The sequence below is a fragment of the Pelmatolapia mariae genome, linkage group LG9 (assembly GCF_036321145.2).
Source record: "Pelmatolapia mariae isolate MD_Pm_ZW linkage group LG9, Pm_UMD_F_2, whole genome shotgun sequence".
Lineage (NCBI taxonomy): Eukaryota > Metazoa > Chordata > Actinopteri > Cichliformes > Cichlidae > Pelmatolapia > Pelmatolapia mariae.
In genome coordinates this window covers 4,936,672-4,952,566 of record NC_086235.1, presented here as the reverse complement: position 1 = coordinate 4,952,566, position 15,895 = coordinate 4,936,672, and the positions used below count along the sequence as shown (strand labels likewise).

The following is a 15,895-nucleotide window of genomic DNA, read 5'->3' as shown; positions in this document are numbered from 1 at the left end:
AAGTCTCAGATGTGTTCCTTTTGTGTTCGTGTCCCCCCCCATCATCTTTTTTTGCTATTTGTTGTGACAATAGTTTGCATCATAACACAGAGCGAAAAGCTCATTTGCTCCCACCTGATGTGATGTTAGGGCGATATTTAGTTTCGCCAGTAGGTGGCAGTGGCGGCTCAGCCAAACGGGTAACTGGTAAAATAATCTCTCACAAAGTAACGCAGGCCAGTTATTACAATGGAAGCCGCCAGTAACACCGAACTGTTTTTACTGTGTTTCAGGTGAGAGCGATATACAAGCACTACATACATTTATGTAGAGTTGATGATTATTTAACATGTTGGAGTGTAATTCGTGTTTATATGGTGTTTAATTTGAGCGAATAAGGGAGTTGTTTTACGTTATCTGTGGGTAATGCCACTAACGTTTGTGCGCTAGCTAAGCGATGTTAGCCTCCTGCATTAATCTCTGTAACTGTGTTGTTCCATCAGTAATGTGAAAAGAAACTGTTAGCTGGTTTCAGTTAAAGTTATAGGAAATAGACCAGCCAGTACATGTTATGTTGTCTGTTGTTTACTGGTCATTGTCTCTGTGTGCTAAGGGCTGATTAATATATGGCCATTACATGTAACGCCACAAAGTAACGCAGGCCAGTTATTACAATGGAAGCCGCCAGTAACACCGAACTGTTTTTACTGTATTTCAGCACAATAAATCTTCATGTGCACCTGAATGAACCCTGTCGTCCTTCAGTGTGTAACACAAGCCTTTAAACTGTAAGCTGATAAGTGCATGAAGTATACCTCAATAGCTGAAAAGAGTCTGCATCCATAATTTGTGGATCTATTGATTTGTTTTTAATGTGGCACTTTTTTCACAAACTGCAGATGATGAAATCCTCTTTATTTGAGAAAGTGTCCCTAAGCTACTGTGGCTCATACTTACTGAGTTCCCTAGCTACTTCTTTACTATGTCAGTAAACTTTTTGAACAAGGCAGGTATCATAGATTTAAAGACACATCTTAATTGAAGCAAAGGCAAAAGTTGGAATGAATTTTATGTGGTTGTTCATATCAGGGCCGTGCAGAGACGTTTAAATGGGCGGGTGCTCAAAGTTAAAAAAGGGGCAGATAGCACAGGCTGAATAACAACAACTCACATTCATGGCGAATCTAATATGGAATTGCATCATACTATATGACTGACATCAGGTGGGGACAATGCAAAGCAAATGTAGCCTTTGTTTTACCTGATGGCGTACAATGTTGCTGTTGAGGGATTACTGCTGTTCCTGCTGCTGATAGTGCTGGAGGGCAGGGCTGTGTTGTTTTGAGACTGTAGACATTAAAAAGTCCATAGGTAGCTGATTAAACAAGTGCTTTGAGATAAAAATAAAATCTAAAAAGATTGGTGACAGCGCTTGGAACCATAAGGCAACAGATTTAAAAAACTGGGAAATAAACTGAAACCAGGATATTAATAGTACAAAAGACAGGGGTCATGGTAGGGTGAGAATTTATTAAAAAAAATCTATACAGACAGTGTGTGTGTGTCCTGTTAGCACCTTTTAAACATCAAAGAGCACAAAACATCACAGCATCAACTTTACATGGGAGGGATTAGATTCTAGAACTGTAAAATCTTCTTTCTTTCTTTCTTTCAAATATTAAAATACAGTAAAAAAAAAAAATAAACCAATAGGAGTATAAATCAAACATTTTATTAATCAGAAAACAAAAACAACACAGGGTATGTTTTGGAAAGAGCAGGAAGGAATAAGATGCTCTTCATGTCCTGTCCCTAATTATAACAGTAACTTTCTGTTTGCCATGTCCCGAAAAATGTCAATGACATCACTGTGGTTGACTGGAACATCCTTCTCAACTGCCAATAAAAGAAGGTCTGACAACCTCTCCTCTGAGCAAAGGGTGCGAAGTTTGTTTTTAACTAGTTTTAGTTTTGAGAAAGAACGCTCCACAGTTGCTGTGGACACTGGGAGTGTTCCATATGTCTTCAGCAGCTCAGTCATGTTGGGGAAGATCAGATGTGCATTGTTTTCTTTGACCACTGAAAGAATGGATGCCACACTAACTGGTGGGGGGCATGTGTATGAAGCATGAAAGACCTTAAGTTCTGTCTGTAATTTGTATTCCTCCTCAATGTCATAGAACTGGCAGAGTTTCTTCACAGCTTGGTGTGCCTCTGTTGAGATTATTTTCCAGTTCTCTGGGACTGTCAGGGTATGTAAGGCATTCAAGATTTCCCATGTGGAATTATCTCCTCCTTTAAAGCGTCTCAGAAGCTCCTGTGTCATTGTGTCAACAAAAACATAGAACACTTTAACACGGTAGTATTCTTGGGGAGTTGTGAAAGCATGGTCATCAGCAGTAGCTGTTGTGGCAGCAAACTTAAACTTTGCTGGCACTTTCCCCCTCCGAGCTTGTCCCGGGACCTCAGATGGGGGGTCCAGACCCACTGATGCAGCCTTCTCTCTAGCCTGTTCATAAATTTTTTCAAACTCTTCCTCTGTTCTGGTGTGGTCCAGGCTCTGCAAAACACCATCAACAATCTTGTATGCTGCAGCCAGGTCAATGTCTTTCTTCTGCAATGCATCAGATGCAGTAGCAGTCACTTGGAAGATGGGACAGGTGATCTCCAGACACAGGATGAATTCAAAATTGATGCTTTTCAGAAGGATCATTGCATCACCTGCTGAAGAGTCTGGAGGATCTTGCTGTAGTATTTCCTCCAGAAACTGCATGACAGCTGGAAGGATCTTCCTCATTGTCTTGAGGGCAGCTTCTCTGCAGGCCCACCTAGTGTCTGACAGCTTCTGCAGCTCCAGTGGGCGCTGCTCAGGGTACAACTTCTCCTGCATTTTAATAAATGCAGAGTGTCGTTTAGATGAATTGGCCACAAAAGTGTAAAGCTTTTCGATTAGGTTGAAAAAGCTGACAAAACACATGTTTGACTTTGCGCTCTCTGGTAAAACCAGATTAAGGCAGTGTGCCTGACAGTGGACATATAAGGCCTTTGGATTTTTTTTTGTATTCTTGACTGAAGTCCCTTAAAGCGTCCGCTCATGTTTGCAGCCCCATCATAACCTTGACCCCGGATGTTGTCAATCTTCAGATTATTTTCTTTCAGTAGAGCTATTACTAGCTTTTCAAGAGCATCTCCAGTTGTTGACTCCACATTACACACCTGAAGGAAGCGCTCCTTGATTTCCATGTTGTGCACATATCTGACAACAAAGGAAACCTGCTCTGTGTGCGACACATCTGTGGTTTCATCCATCATGATAGAAAAGGTTTCACATTCTTGAATTTCTGCTTGGATGACACCTCTTACTGATGTGGCCAAAGCTTTGATTATGTCGTTCTGACTTCTGTTTGAGAGGAGCGAGACGAGAGGTCTTTTTCCAGGTCCCTGTCGCTCTTTTATGGCAACAAGGTGTAATTTAATTACGCTGTCATACTTGCTGAACAACTCAACTAACTCTAAAAAATTTCCTCGATTTTGGCTAGACAAGGTCTCATCATCTCCCCTGAAAGGCATACCCTGTCTTGCCAGGTAAAGAGTGATGTCTATCAAACGAGACAAAATTTCTCTGTTTCTCTCTCTTTCTTTGTCTTTTGCAGCTTGTGACACTTGGTCAGCTACTTCAAAAGCTGCCTCCAAGGTTTTTTTTTTAAATGAGTTCCACCTCACCATACCACACATGTGAGACACTGATGAACTGTGCTCTTTAATCTTTTCTAGAGCCGTTCTCCACCGACTGAACCCTTCCGTTTTTCAGGTTTTGCGACTTGTGTACTTTTCATCATTTAAGAAAAGACGGCAGCTGAAACAAAACATGGCATCAGCAGTTGGAGAATACTCTAGCCATGGATTTTTCTCGTACCACTTCTTTTGAAATGATCGTCCCTCTTCATTCTTTGGATATGATGACAGTACTGGTTGGCAGGGTCCAATATTATCACACATTTGAATAAAGGCCTGATCATATTGTATGTGGAATTGCATGACATGGGCAGGATCAGTTGGGTGTGCAAGTCCAAGTAGATTTGAGAATGTCCTCTCTATGGCTTCACTAGCTTCACTCTCCTCCTCTCTGGGCTCTGACTCACTCTCTGACTTTCTCACTCCAGTCTCTTTCTCCTGGCTTGTCCTTTCCTCTACATTCTCTCTAGGCTCTGACTGTGACTCAGTCTTTGCCTCGCTTCCTCCTTCCATCTCCTCATCTGAACTATCACCCTCCACTTGCTGTTTATCTGAGAACAACGCACAATTTTATATCTCATTAATCTATTACTTAATTATCTACACTTAACAACTTTTGCACCTAGTCCATGATAAAGTCATGATAGAAAATGTTATAGAACCAAAACATTGCAACTGTTTTAATTACTGTTATTATCCTTGAATACCTCTACAATGCAACAACTGGTACATGTGTTATTGTTACCTGTGCTCTTTTTAATCCAGCTGGTGAGGGATCCACTGCCTTTAGCAGCCTCACACAGCTCCTTTTGTAGCCGTTTCTTCCTCCTCTCCTTACGAGGCATTTCTGGAATATTTGTTATATTATTAGTAATAATTTTTAAAAATCTATACACATAAAACACACACACACATGCTGTGCTTATTTAATGTTTAAACTGTAGAGATACAATAATTTTACTGCTGTAAAATCAGCATTTTATCTAATTTGATATATAAACCTAATATCATCTGTTACTTAATATATTTTCTTTAAAAACAGTGGGGGGAGGGGGAGGGGGGTGAATATCATAAATATAATAATCCATAATTATGTGGATATCCATATTAGATCGTTTTTAGTGAAATAAAAGCCCTCCAGAAAAGAAGGGAAAAGTCCTGTAACTTACTTTAAAACAAAACATGTTCCCTAAAACTGTGGACAGAGCTACAGGCCCCCTTGTAACACCCTTACCCAGTTAGCTAGCAGTTAATGACCACCACTACTTGTGCAGTTCATAAAAGGACATGTAATGTTTGTCGCGCTGTTGCACAAACAGCACGCTCATTTATTTCAATTTATTTGTTGCTATAGACTATAGTGTGCGCTGTACACCCTACTTACTGTTTTGTTGCAGTCAGCAGCACCTTCCAATTAATTTGCCTCGTCCAGCTCCGCACCAACCAGCTTGCAGAAAATGCGCGTGCACTTTGCAAGCTCGTACCCGGCTCGTAACGAGCGCGCTCTGCCCTCAATGGCGACCATTGGTCAATGGTAGTCATGTGACTGATGCAAGCCAGATTATTTAGCAAAATTGAGATTAATAGTTACATTTTATTGTTGAGGGGCAAAGACAGGGCTCCATACGCACATAAACATAAAAAAAAAAAAAACCTTCAAGAAAGGGGCACTTGAGGCATCCTGGAGGAAAGGGGCAGGTGCTCAAGCACCCTCCGCCCCCCCCTCTGCACGTGCCTGGCTGTGACATCAGTATCACAAAATGAGTGTGATTAAAACACAATTAGTTTAAAAAGAGTGATACTGGTTGCTTATAGCATTTATTTTCTAAAGGATTGAATGTTATTTGTGACCATTTACTGTGTTAAAAACTACCTGGCTCCGTCTCCCTCTTAGTTCAACATTCCGAAATCCCGATTTTTAAATAAAATGATCGCATCAACCTTTGAAAGAAACCCCTGTAGATGCGTAAAACTAGTTAAATTAAAACTAGTGGTTTTATTAAATGAAACGCTTGTGAACAGGCACTGAACTGACATTACCCATTCAGAAGAAATGCGCATTTGTGCCGTTTTTAAAATAAAATGGTTGCATCGCTGTGTGCTGCTGGGACATTGTCAGAATCATAAAATTAGTGTGGTTAAAACACAATTAGTAACACTTTTGACTAGATGTAAATAAAAAGCATCCCCGCTTTGTTAATGTGCACTGCGAAGCAAAACGCCTTCCACTCCGTCCGCAAAACAAAGAATTGCTCTTAAGGACACATATGTCTGCATAACTGAATGTTGAGACATACCAAAGTGATAAAAAAAAATAGTTTAATTAAAAAACCCTATGGTTTGTTTAAATTAAAAACCAGTCAAAAACACATGAACTCATATAAACCTATAAACTCATATAACCTCTCTAACGACCTGTGTGTTTCCACACATGAACTCGCATGCCCCCGAACACACCTGAACGCGCATACGCACACGCACGAAACCGGTCAAACCGGTTGTCAAACCGGTTTGGTTGGCCGCCATCTTGGATAGGTGCCATCTTATTAGTAGTGTTATATGTTTCAAATTAAAGATCAAGACGTAGGAAATCACTTTCTATGGCCAATTAATTCTCCAGAAAAGCAACACCACTGATTATTATATGAAACAATAAATAATGTGGGCAGCAGTTCATGTTCATTCTCTTGTTGGTTCTTTAGTTTAGCCTCTGATGCAGAAAACACAGGAAGAGCATCTTTCTACTGGAATAAAGCAAAAGCAAAACTGTCAGCTGAAGCCACCAGCCTGCTTGATGTTCTACACAAACAGGAAGATGAGGGTTTTGGTGGTGAAAGCTGAGTGTGAGAACACTCCCCCACACTCAGTTACTGTTGAAAAACACTGCTGCTTATTAATCTTCTTTTTTCATTTTTGTGACTCAGCTCTGTCACCTTCTTTATATCTATTTTTAATTTATTTATGTATTGCTGATAAAATATTAGTTGAGCTGCAACTTTCAATTAGAATTTGTGGCAAAAGTATTTGTGGCATTTTATTAAAACTTTTATTAAATGTGTAGTTGTAGTTATTTTTATACACACATTGCGAATGTGCTCATGAAGAGTTGGCGCTCAGTCCTTTTAAGGTCATAAGCTTCGTCTGGCGCGAATGTCCAGACTGATATATTGTGTAAAGTGACTCAGAGTGCAGAAAGGTCAATGCAAAAACTGCATTTGTGCCTGCATAGCAACAGTTGGTACAGGATGTGCTAAAGATAAGCATAAGAAGTGCAAATCAACAGGAAACATCTGGAGGGTAAGACGGTTGAAACAGCCATGTATGGTAAAAATGTTGCTGATAACGGAAACTTTTCTAACTGTCACTAACTGTAACTGTTGCATGTTATGTTATCTGCTGACACAAGAAGGGGCTGAACTCTGACATACAAAACCAGTTTGAAGTGAGTTTTCTAGTGGAGATCTATGCTGATGATGCTACTGTATACATCTCCCCACGCGTGTGTTCAATAAAATCATTGTTTGACTGAACTTATCTGGACCAGTGTTTGTTTGTTCTCATCCTCAAAATAAAAGAATCAGGACACTACACAGGTCATGAACAAGATTTTTTAACATTTTCATTGTAAGTGGGCTAAAGCAGTTAATTAAAAGTAGTCTAACATAAATGTAAATTCGAGATTCGTCCACAGTGCACACGTCTGCTGTTGTTCACAGTGGTCCAAGGGACCGCTCAGGGAGTTTGAGTGTTCGCTCAGACACATGAAAAATTAGAGGGAACATTGGTCATCTCCAGTCTTAGCAGAGGGCAGTAATATAAGGAATGAGAGAACTGACAGCTATCATTTAATCACCCTGTACCTAGCCACAGGGCCTGTTTTCTTTTTCTTTTCTTTTCTTTTCTTTTCTTTTCTTTTCTTTTCTTTGCTTTTCTTTTCTTATTTTAAGTTTCAGCATTTCTTTCAGAGGAATACAGAGGAAATTAACTTTTTGGGGTTTGTGAAGATGTTTTGCATTTTTTCCAAGAAGCTTCTTTAGATCTTAAATTATTGACAGGGGTATTTAACTCCTAATGATGGTTGTCCAGTTGGAAATAGTCCTGAGAGTTTTAGGGTCACTATTAATCATGTGAGTCGTCAACTGAGCAAAGGTCTGAAAACAAATGTGAGTCATTAATAAAAATGGAACAGAGGTATGAAATCCCTCTAGGATATTTATGAAACCCCGGTAAGTTCCCACTGGAAGAAGTTAATTGACTTTACACCTCCCTTCTAAGCAGTGGCGGAGCGGGGGGGTGGCTTACTGAGCTTAAGCCCGGGTTGATTTTTTCAGAAGCCCGGGGTCTTTTGGAGTGTAATTTTTTCATAGTTAGATGCCTGGCTGACAACTGTATAAAACAAAAAACTACACACAATATTCGAAGCACATAGTGCACACTGTGGGAATTTACGACTGTTCGTAAATCCTAATAATGGTTTGATCCGAGCTCAGACACTAAGCGACTGAGCGAGGGGGCGGGGGGAGCTGCTGCCTGCGAGTTTGCTGTTGGAGAAACGGAGCCAGGCAGACAGAGGAGAACTGAAGTTTGGCCAGGTACCAAAGCAAATAATTCGTACTGTACAAATAATGTAAATATGAGGGTGTATCACGAAAGATTGATATCAAACTGATCACTTCACCCATGTTACGTTACTTGCTCTTCAAGTAAATCAACAAACGGCGAAATAAAAAGCTGAACAACAACAACGCTGTTTCTTTAGAGAGTCTTAGCTTACGTGTGTTTATTTCATATTTTCAGTTGTTACCCTCCACGGCTAAATAAATCAGTTTCAGTAATGTACTGATATACAAGAATGGACATAAGGGGCGTCTTTCAAAGAAAAAACTCTGGTAGATGTTATTTTATATATTATGCTTTGTATGTTGTTCAGTACATCTATGCAAAACAAGAGGAATTTCAGTACACAGCAGTATATTCACAGTTTAAACCAGATATTTGCATACACTTTATGGAAAACACAAGAACATTTTTTTTACTGTTAAACATCATTTTAGAGTAAACTTGTTTTGTTTTGGATAAATAAATATTGAAATATCTTTTGAATTAGTTAAATGTCAGAATAAAGAGAGACAGAGCTGTCTATTTTAATCACTTTCATCAAATTTAGGAGTACATATACACAAAGTTTATTGTTAATTAATAAGAAAACTCCAGACGATTCCATTCTGAGCTGAAGAAGCTTCTGACAGGTTAGTAGAGTCCATGTGAGTAAATTGGTGGCACACCTGTGGATGCATACAAGACACCCCCAACACACAGAGCCTGTTTCTTTGACATGGGAAAATCAAGAGATGTCAACAAAACACCAGGAAAAGAATTGTGGAGCTCCATAAGTGTGGCTCAGTTTTGAATACAATTTGGTGCTATTTACAATTAAGAAATACAGATAGTTTCTCTCTTTACTCTTAAAGTTAACAATAAAAAAAATAAACATTTAGTCTGATTTGATGTTACAATTAAAAAAGTGTTTGTGTTTTTATCTGAAGAGTGTGTAAATATCTGGTTTCAACTGTATATTTGATGATTGTCAGGGAGAGAGAGGAGCAGAGAGGGAGAGAGAGGAACAGAGAGGGAGATGGAGAATGAGGACAGAACAGAGATGGAACAAGAGCAGGTGAGACACACATGTTAGTCAAATGGTTGTTTACCAAAAGTATCACCGTATCATAGGTACTCATGTATCTCATACCTAGTGTTTCTTTTTAGGTTTGTTATTTTTCAAATTCTATATTTATTAAGTTGTGCAGGCTTGTTTGCACAACAAGGCTAAATAATTATATAAACTTTTCTGAATCTAAATAGTGGACTTTGGTAGAATTAAAAAATAAGTATAGTGCAGGTCTATGATGATTTTTAGTGCTACTATCATCTAGTTCTGATTCTGGTTCTGTTTTGGTTAAGTCCTAAGTAGTCCTGATTTTGTAGTCCTGTTTTAATTCCGGATCAGTTCTGGGTCTGGTTGAATTGGGGTTTAGTCCTCGTGTCTTGATACAGCCCCGACTTTGTTCTGCCTTGCTGCTTAATTAAAAAAATAGTTTAAGGTGTCCTGCAGATGTGATATATATTTTTCCCTATATGAAGTCATTCTTTTTTGAACAAAACTCAAAACAGAGCCTATTAATCTTTCAGTCACTTCTAACCCCCCCCCAATCCCACATACATACTACCCATTAGGGCTAAGCCCCGGGTGTATCAAATGTCTGCCTCCGCCTCTGCTTCTAAGAAACAAGGGAAAGAAAACACTGCCATTGAAAAAGAGTTTGAAACATGAGCTTAGATGTAAGTTAGTGTGAAAATCTGGTTTCAGATTTCACATTTGGAATGATTTTGTCTCTGACTATAAATTCTTACAGGTTTATTTAAAAATAAGATGTATAGTGCACTTTTACTTCAACAGGTTTTTTAATAAATACAATTTTGACTGATGCAAGTGAAGTTTATACATTACATTTTTTAAAGCTTTCATGCATATCACACCGCTATAATTAACATAAAATGCTGATATAGAAGAGATAAGAAACGCAGCATGTCATTGTAATCTACGCTTATACACTCATTTTATCAGCACCACAAGAAACACTGACAAACAAATATATGCTATATTTTGACACATGGTTAAATAAGGATTCACTGCCCAGAACACAATGAATGTGTTTATTTAATCTTTCCCAAGGATTTCAATAAATTTTCTAATGCGTTGCATCAATCCAGCAATAAATGCATATAAGAATTTTCCTAAGAGACCCATTCTTTGTGCTGCCTCCACCTCCCTATACATGGCATCTGTGTAGTATGTGCCCCCATTTCCTGCCACCATGTCATCAATCTTCTTGATCAGCTCCACCACCTGGTTCGTGTCACTGATGGTGTTGTCAAAGACGTGGAACCTGTTTCCACAGCTTTGAATGACTCGGCGAAGATGTGCACTGCCTTCACGTACGTACTCCTGTATGGTCATGCATCCAAGATCACCACCACGGGTGAACAGCACAATCATGTACTGGTTAGCTTGTGGGCCAAACAGCTGCTGCAGGGCTTCCACTGAGTTTTTCTCCTCTTTGGTGAATCGACCGACTTGGAGCACCAGCAGGAACACATGAGGACCTGGACAGGAGACTTCAACACATCGCACAATTTCTTTTTGGATGAAGTCCGCAGTTACTTTAGTGTCCAGGATCCCTGGTGTGTCTACCACACTAACTACTCTGTTACCCCCTTGTGTCACACCTTTTTGACAAGAAGAAGTAACTGATTCTGAACTTGGACGAGATGTAAAACATTTCTCTCCCATGATGGTGTTTCCAACAGCACTTTTGCCCACACCAGTTTTTCCAATCATCACAATCCTCAAATCGGGACCTGAAACACAATTTACAACTTCAGTTTAACTTGTCTGAAAGCGTATCAGCAGCTCAGTGAATCTGATAGCATTTGGTCACACTTTTCAAGGCAGATTATAGCAACTACTTACCTGGTGGAAATGAATCCATATTTCTCTTCACTGTTGTCACTGTAGAAAGATGAATGTTAATACTTCTGTTCTTGACATGGTATGCTTGTTTATAGCGCCACAGCTGACACACCTCCAGTCTTTGCATAGCAGTTTCATAAGATAAAGATAGACCACAGCTCAGCCTGCAGACACCACACAACTTGTCTCTTGCAGTTTGCTATACTGGAGTGAAGGAACATGTCTCAAGGTAAGTTTGACTAGTAACAGCTTCTTTTATTTTACTTTGTATTAGTAAAAAGCATAGTTTAAATAAAGTAACACATTTTGGATTATCCAGCGAATAGCTTTTTAAATGGAGTGTTTCAATCTTGTATATAGTGTAAGACAAAAAATAATATTGTGTTTTTACTGTTTTTACAGACAAAAAGATTTCAGTCATCATCCTGAGCAAAGAGGAGTCTTGGGCAAAAAGCCTAATATCCACTATCCTGGGAAATAACAGCCAAGAGACCCAAAAAACTGAGAATCAGATATTAACTTTAGAGCATATAACATACAAACAATGGGATGATTTCAAGCATATATCCTTTGATGAACATGACCCTGATATGTGTTTGTTGGTGGGAGAGGAAACATTTGAAGCTAATGATGTTTGGCAGCAGATAGAACATCTGGACAAGAAAGCTAAGTTCATAGTTGTCCTGCCATTCGAATGTAAACTCACAGATGATCGATTCAAGTCTTGGACCCTTCCAGAGCTTTCAAGTGAACTGGAAAAACTGGCTAAAGAAAGAAAACTAGATAACAGAGATAATGGATTCGAGTCTCGGACCCTTAAAGATTTTTTCAAGAATCTGGAAAAACTGGCTGAAAAAAGACAACTGCTTCTAATCAAGAGGTAAAGGTTAACAGGGAGAGCTTTTCATCTCATTAAATTAAATTAATTCACTTTAATAGCATACCCAGAGATAGTTGAAATATTTGTTAATTTAGTTTATATGGGGCTTTTATGGTTTAAAGGTAAATTGTTGTAGAAATAATTAACTGCTTATAAAACAGCAAACAGCACCTTGGTGAGTTTTTATGTTCTCTGTTACTCTACTGTAGGTGTGGAGAAAACACTGAGGCACCGACACCTACAGGTATGACCAGTGCTCATCAGCCAAAACTGTCCAGCTTATTTTATTTTAAAAAAGTAGACTGTTCATTGAAGGATGATTATTCAACCTTACCAAAGGTTTTGATAGAAATTTATTTGACCTTGTTGTTCAGGTGGCAGATCTATCAAAGAGCTCTCCACTGACCACAAGAAGAGTTTAAAAAGTGAGACTTTTTCTAACTTTAGACAAATATTTAAAGCAAATTATTACACAAAACGTGCACTACTGTTAAGATTTTGTGTGTGTCTTGTGTAGTTTGGGAGATGATTGGATGATGGGGTGGGTGCAGGTTTCTCTGCGGTGGAGTGGGTGGGCTACCCTGGACTCTGTAGGGCTGGGCGGTGCTGCTGCTGTGGGCCCCGGTCCGGATGGGCCTGGGCCCCCTTGCCCTGGTGGGTTCCAGAGTTGGGGGTGCCTACTGGGTTCAACGGGGGAGCTGGCCCCATCATCCCTTTCTTCCCTCCGAATCCTCTGCTACCTCCCTCTTCCCGCTCTACCACACCCACACACACACACACGCAGGGCTTGGGGGTGCAGATATGTCACCAGGGTGCAGGGCAGGCACTCCCCCTCTGTCCCCTTCTGGCCACCTGTGCCTCAATTTTATTCTGCAACCTAGACATCCACATTACTCACACTCTCACATAACACATACATATAGGGCCTTGGGCGTGGGCACGCTTTACAGCATCCAGAAGATGGTCGGTGTATTCCAACCCACCTCTGGCGCTGGTGCCCTACCCTCAATTTTAATGCATATAGACACTGAGGGTTTTCAGGAGGAGCCATGCTGCTTTCTGGCAGGAAGCACCATGCCCTCCTGTGTTTTAAATGCACTTTAGAACAGCACACAGCAACACTACATATGAGAGGGCGGAGGGAGGTTTGGGGTCTTCACTCACCCCAGTTCTGTTAGCCGTCAGGGCTGGCCATCAGATTGGGGTCTGGAATGCGGGGCATCCCTGCTACTGCAGATAAAGAGGCGGCCCGCTTGCCTCCACCCCAGAGAGAAGGGTTACACCTCCTGGGTCTAGGTGCGGCTTGCAGGTACCCCCTGGGGGCGGGGTACCTGGACCTGGGATATAGACTATGTTTGTGGAGTGTGATTGTCTGTGCAGTGTCTATTTGTGTCTGTCTACACGTTGAGTAAGTGGCGAGTATTTGGTTGTGTATATGGGGGTGGGAATGCACGTTTGTGTTTGCGTGCACCTGTTCGTCTGTGTCTGTATGTCAGGTTAGGCCTTACACTCTACCTGGGCGCTCATGTATGTACCGGTTCACTCCTGGTGACCAATTGGCAGGGCCTGGCGCCTGTGGCGCAGCTGGGCCCCTTCCGGGGGGTGGGGTGCCATCAGGCCTCTGGGCCTGAAGCTTGGTCCTTCTTGGTGCAGCTGGCTTATTTTTAAGACACCATTAAAAAGATATGTCTCTAGTCTCTGATTATTATAATTGTTTATCTATACAGGACAGCACACTGCCACTGACGTCAGTCTTGTTCTTGTGGGAATGGCTGGGACTGGAAAGAGTGCCAGTGGAAACACCATCCTCGGAGACAAACTCTTCACGTCTAAAGCCAGTTCAAAGCCAGTCACTGCAAAGTGTCAGGTGAAAGAAACAAAGATAAAAGACATACATGTGCGTGTAATTGATACTCCAGACATCTTTGATGATGACCTCAAATCATCTGATGAACATGTAAAAAACTGTAAAAAGCTGTGTAAATCAGACTCCTGTGTGTATCTCCTTGTGATGCATGTAAGCAGATTTACAGATGGTGAGAGAGAGATACTGACAAAGTTAGAAAAAGCTTTTGGGAACAAAGTCAGTGAAAAAACAGTCATCGTGTTCACCAGAGGAGGCGACCTGCAGCAGGCAGAAATGAGCCTGGAGGATTTTTTGAAATCCTGCCAACCTAAGCTGAAGGAAATAATTGAAAAATGTGGCAACAGGTGTGTTGTTTTTGAGAACAGCAAACCAGATTCAGTTCAAGTGAAAAACTTGATGGACATCGTGGTCAGTCTGATCCGTCCATCCACTGTCATACACTGATGACAGTGGATCAGATCAGAGTGATAAAGGGCTTACAAATGATTTCTCATAAACAGGTAAATCATTTAATGATTTCCTGACATATCCAGTTAAAAATTAGTCAGAGCCGTAGACATTTGTGAATAAAGTACTTTTTTGAAATTACTGCATTATTTAGTCTCTTGCTGTGTTAATGTAGCCAGTTCATGATAAATACCACAGAGCCTTCTACTGAGTGTGATTAAATGTTCGGATATCATACATGATTTGATGATTCATAGCTTATATTAAACTGCTTTCAAACACGCCCCAACACAGTTTTAACACTTTTATAGACACATTTACATATTTAGATTTACAGATGGTGAGAGAAAAAAAGACTTTGTGAACAAAGACCTACAAAAAGCAGAAATGAACCTGGAGAATTTTTTGAATTAATGCCAACCTAAGCTGAAGGAAATTGAAAAATGTGGCAGCAGGTGTTTTGTTTTTGAGAACAGAAATGATAACTTAATCTATCAGATCAGAGAAAGGACACAATTTCCTGCGTAAAAAAATAAGTAGGTTAAAGCATTAGATGATTCAATATAATTAGCCACTTTCACCGTTAGATTATACAGCTGTAAATTGAACATTTATGTTTTTACTTTATTTCCAACTATTCCATGCTGAAGCAGAGATCTCCTTCTGTTGGTTTGTTTGAAATTGGAACTTTTAATTTTCTCTAATTGATAACTGTGATGTAATCCATTTAAAACTGAATAAAAGATGTTAAACCAAATAAAAGTGTTTTGTACACCTAAATGTTGTCTTTATTGTGACTGACTGAATAGCTTCCACAAAATGTTTGACTACAGAAAAGAAGATTACAGGAGTTCTGCAAGACTCCATCAATATATAATTATCCAGATATCAGACAAAGGTAAAATGTAACGGGGTAAAAACTTTTTACCATTTCAAATCTTTAACAGTGTAGGATGGGTGCCTTTATATTATTTATATTTATATGTAAATAATTTATATCTTTTTCAGCTGCAGTATGAAAATGAAAAATATATTTCATTTCTCATCAAATGCAGCATACAACACAGTCAGCCTCCCTAATCAGTGGCCTGCATTGTAACTAGTAATGTGTCACCATCTGCTGGAAATAAAAAATCAAAACTTATCAAGGAAAGAAAAGGAAGCTTTTGTTGTTACTGCATTGATTTAACTTTTTTAAATGAAAACTACATCCTCTCAAAACCTCCCAACATTAGAGATAGACACATACATCCATGGATGAATAATTATGACTCATTTTATACGTTTTGAAATCGTGACTCATCATACACTATTATGGAAAAAAGCACTACTGTATGAAACTTTCTCTGTATGGTAGTGTGCTCTTCCGATTTAAAATAAGGATCTAGTTTCTGTTTTTATCTTCTGCAGAAAAGCATCAAAGTGAAGGTTGTTCTTCTGGCCAGAGACCACAAAG

The 15,895-nt window shown here is 39.7% G+C and overlaps 3 protein-coding genes across 6 annotated transcripts in view; 1 reads left to right on the top strand and 2 right to left on the bottom strand.

Annotated features, from left to right (window-relative positions):
* LOC134634942 (GTPase IMAP family member 8-like) overlaps positions 1–5,231 on the bottom strand; it is a 58,148-nt gene extending 52,917 nt beyond the window's left edge. For 2 of the 3 annotated variants that reach the window (XM_063484420.2, XM_063484422.2), the window contains exons 1-2: positions 4,460–4,561; positions 1,241–1,326 (exon numbers count right to left, since the gene is read on the bottom strand). Coding sequence is in view for 1 of the 3 variants with exons in the window: in XM_063484419.2 (XP_063340489.1) it covers positions 4,460–4,559 (100 nt within the window). In the remaining 2 variants the exon portion in view is untranslated. Of the gene's footprint in view, positions 1–1,240; positions 1,327–4,459; positions 4,562–5,098 lie in introns of those variants that run through there. The other variant, XM_063484419.2, reaches the window with a different exon arrangement.
* Positions 5,232–9,381: 4,150 nt separating this feature from the next.
* LOC134634379 (GTPase IMAP family member 7-like) lies at positions 9,382–11,372 on the bottom strand. Its single transcript, XM_063483556.1, has 2 exons — positions 11,246–11,372; positions 9,382–11,133 (listed from the first exon to the last, which is right to left on the bottom strand). The coding sequence occupies exons 1-2, from the start codon at positions 11,370–11,372 to the stop codon at positions 10,433–10,435; spliced, it is 828 nt and encodes a 275-aa protein (XP_063339626.1). The 3' UTR covers positions 9,382–10,432.
* On the top strand, positions 11,369–15,166 carry LOC134634378 (GTPase IMAP family member 6-like). Of its 2 annotated transcripts, XM_063483554.1 has the most exons (5): positions 11,369–11,474; positions 11,648–12,125; positions 12,335–12,369; positions 12,500–12,550; positions 13,853–15,166. In XM_063483554.1, the coding sequence occupies exons 1-5, from the start codon at positions 11,465–11,467 to the stop codon at positions 14,434–14,436; spliced, it is 1,158 nt and encodes a 385-aa protein (XP_063339624.1). In that variant the 5' UTR covers positions 11,369–11,464; the 3' UTR covers positions 14,437–15,166. The 2 variants fall into 2 exon arrangements, with proteins under 2 accessions (XP_063339624.1, XP_063339625.1); XM_063483555.1 differs by lacking the exon at positions 12,500–12,550 and having other exon boundaries at positions 13,853–15,164.
* The last annotated feature ends 729 nt before the right edge of the window (positions 15,167–15,895 follow it).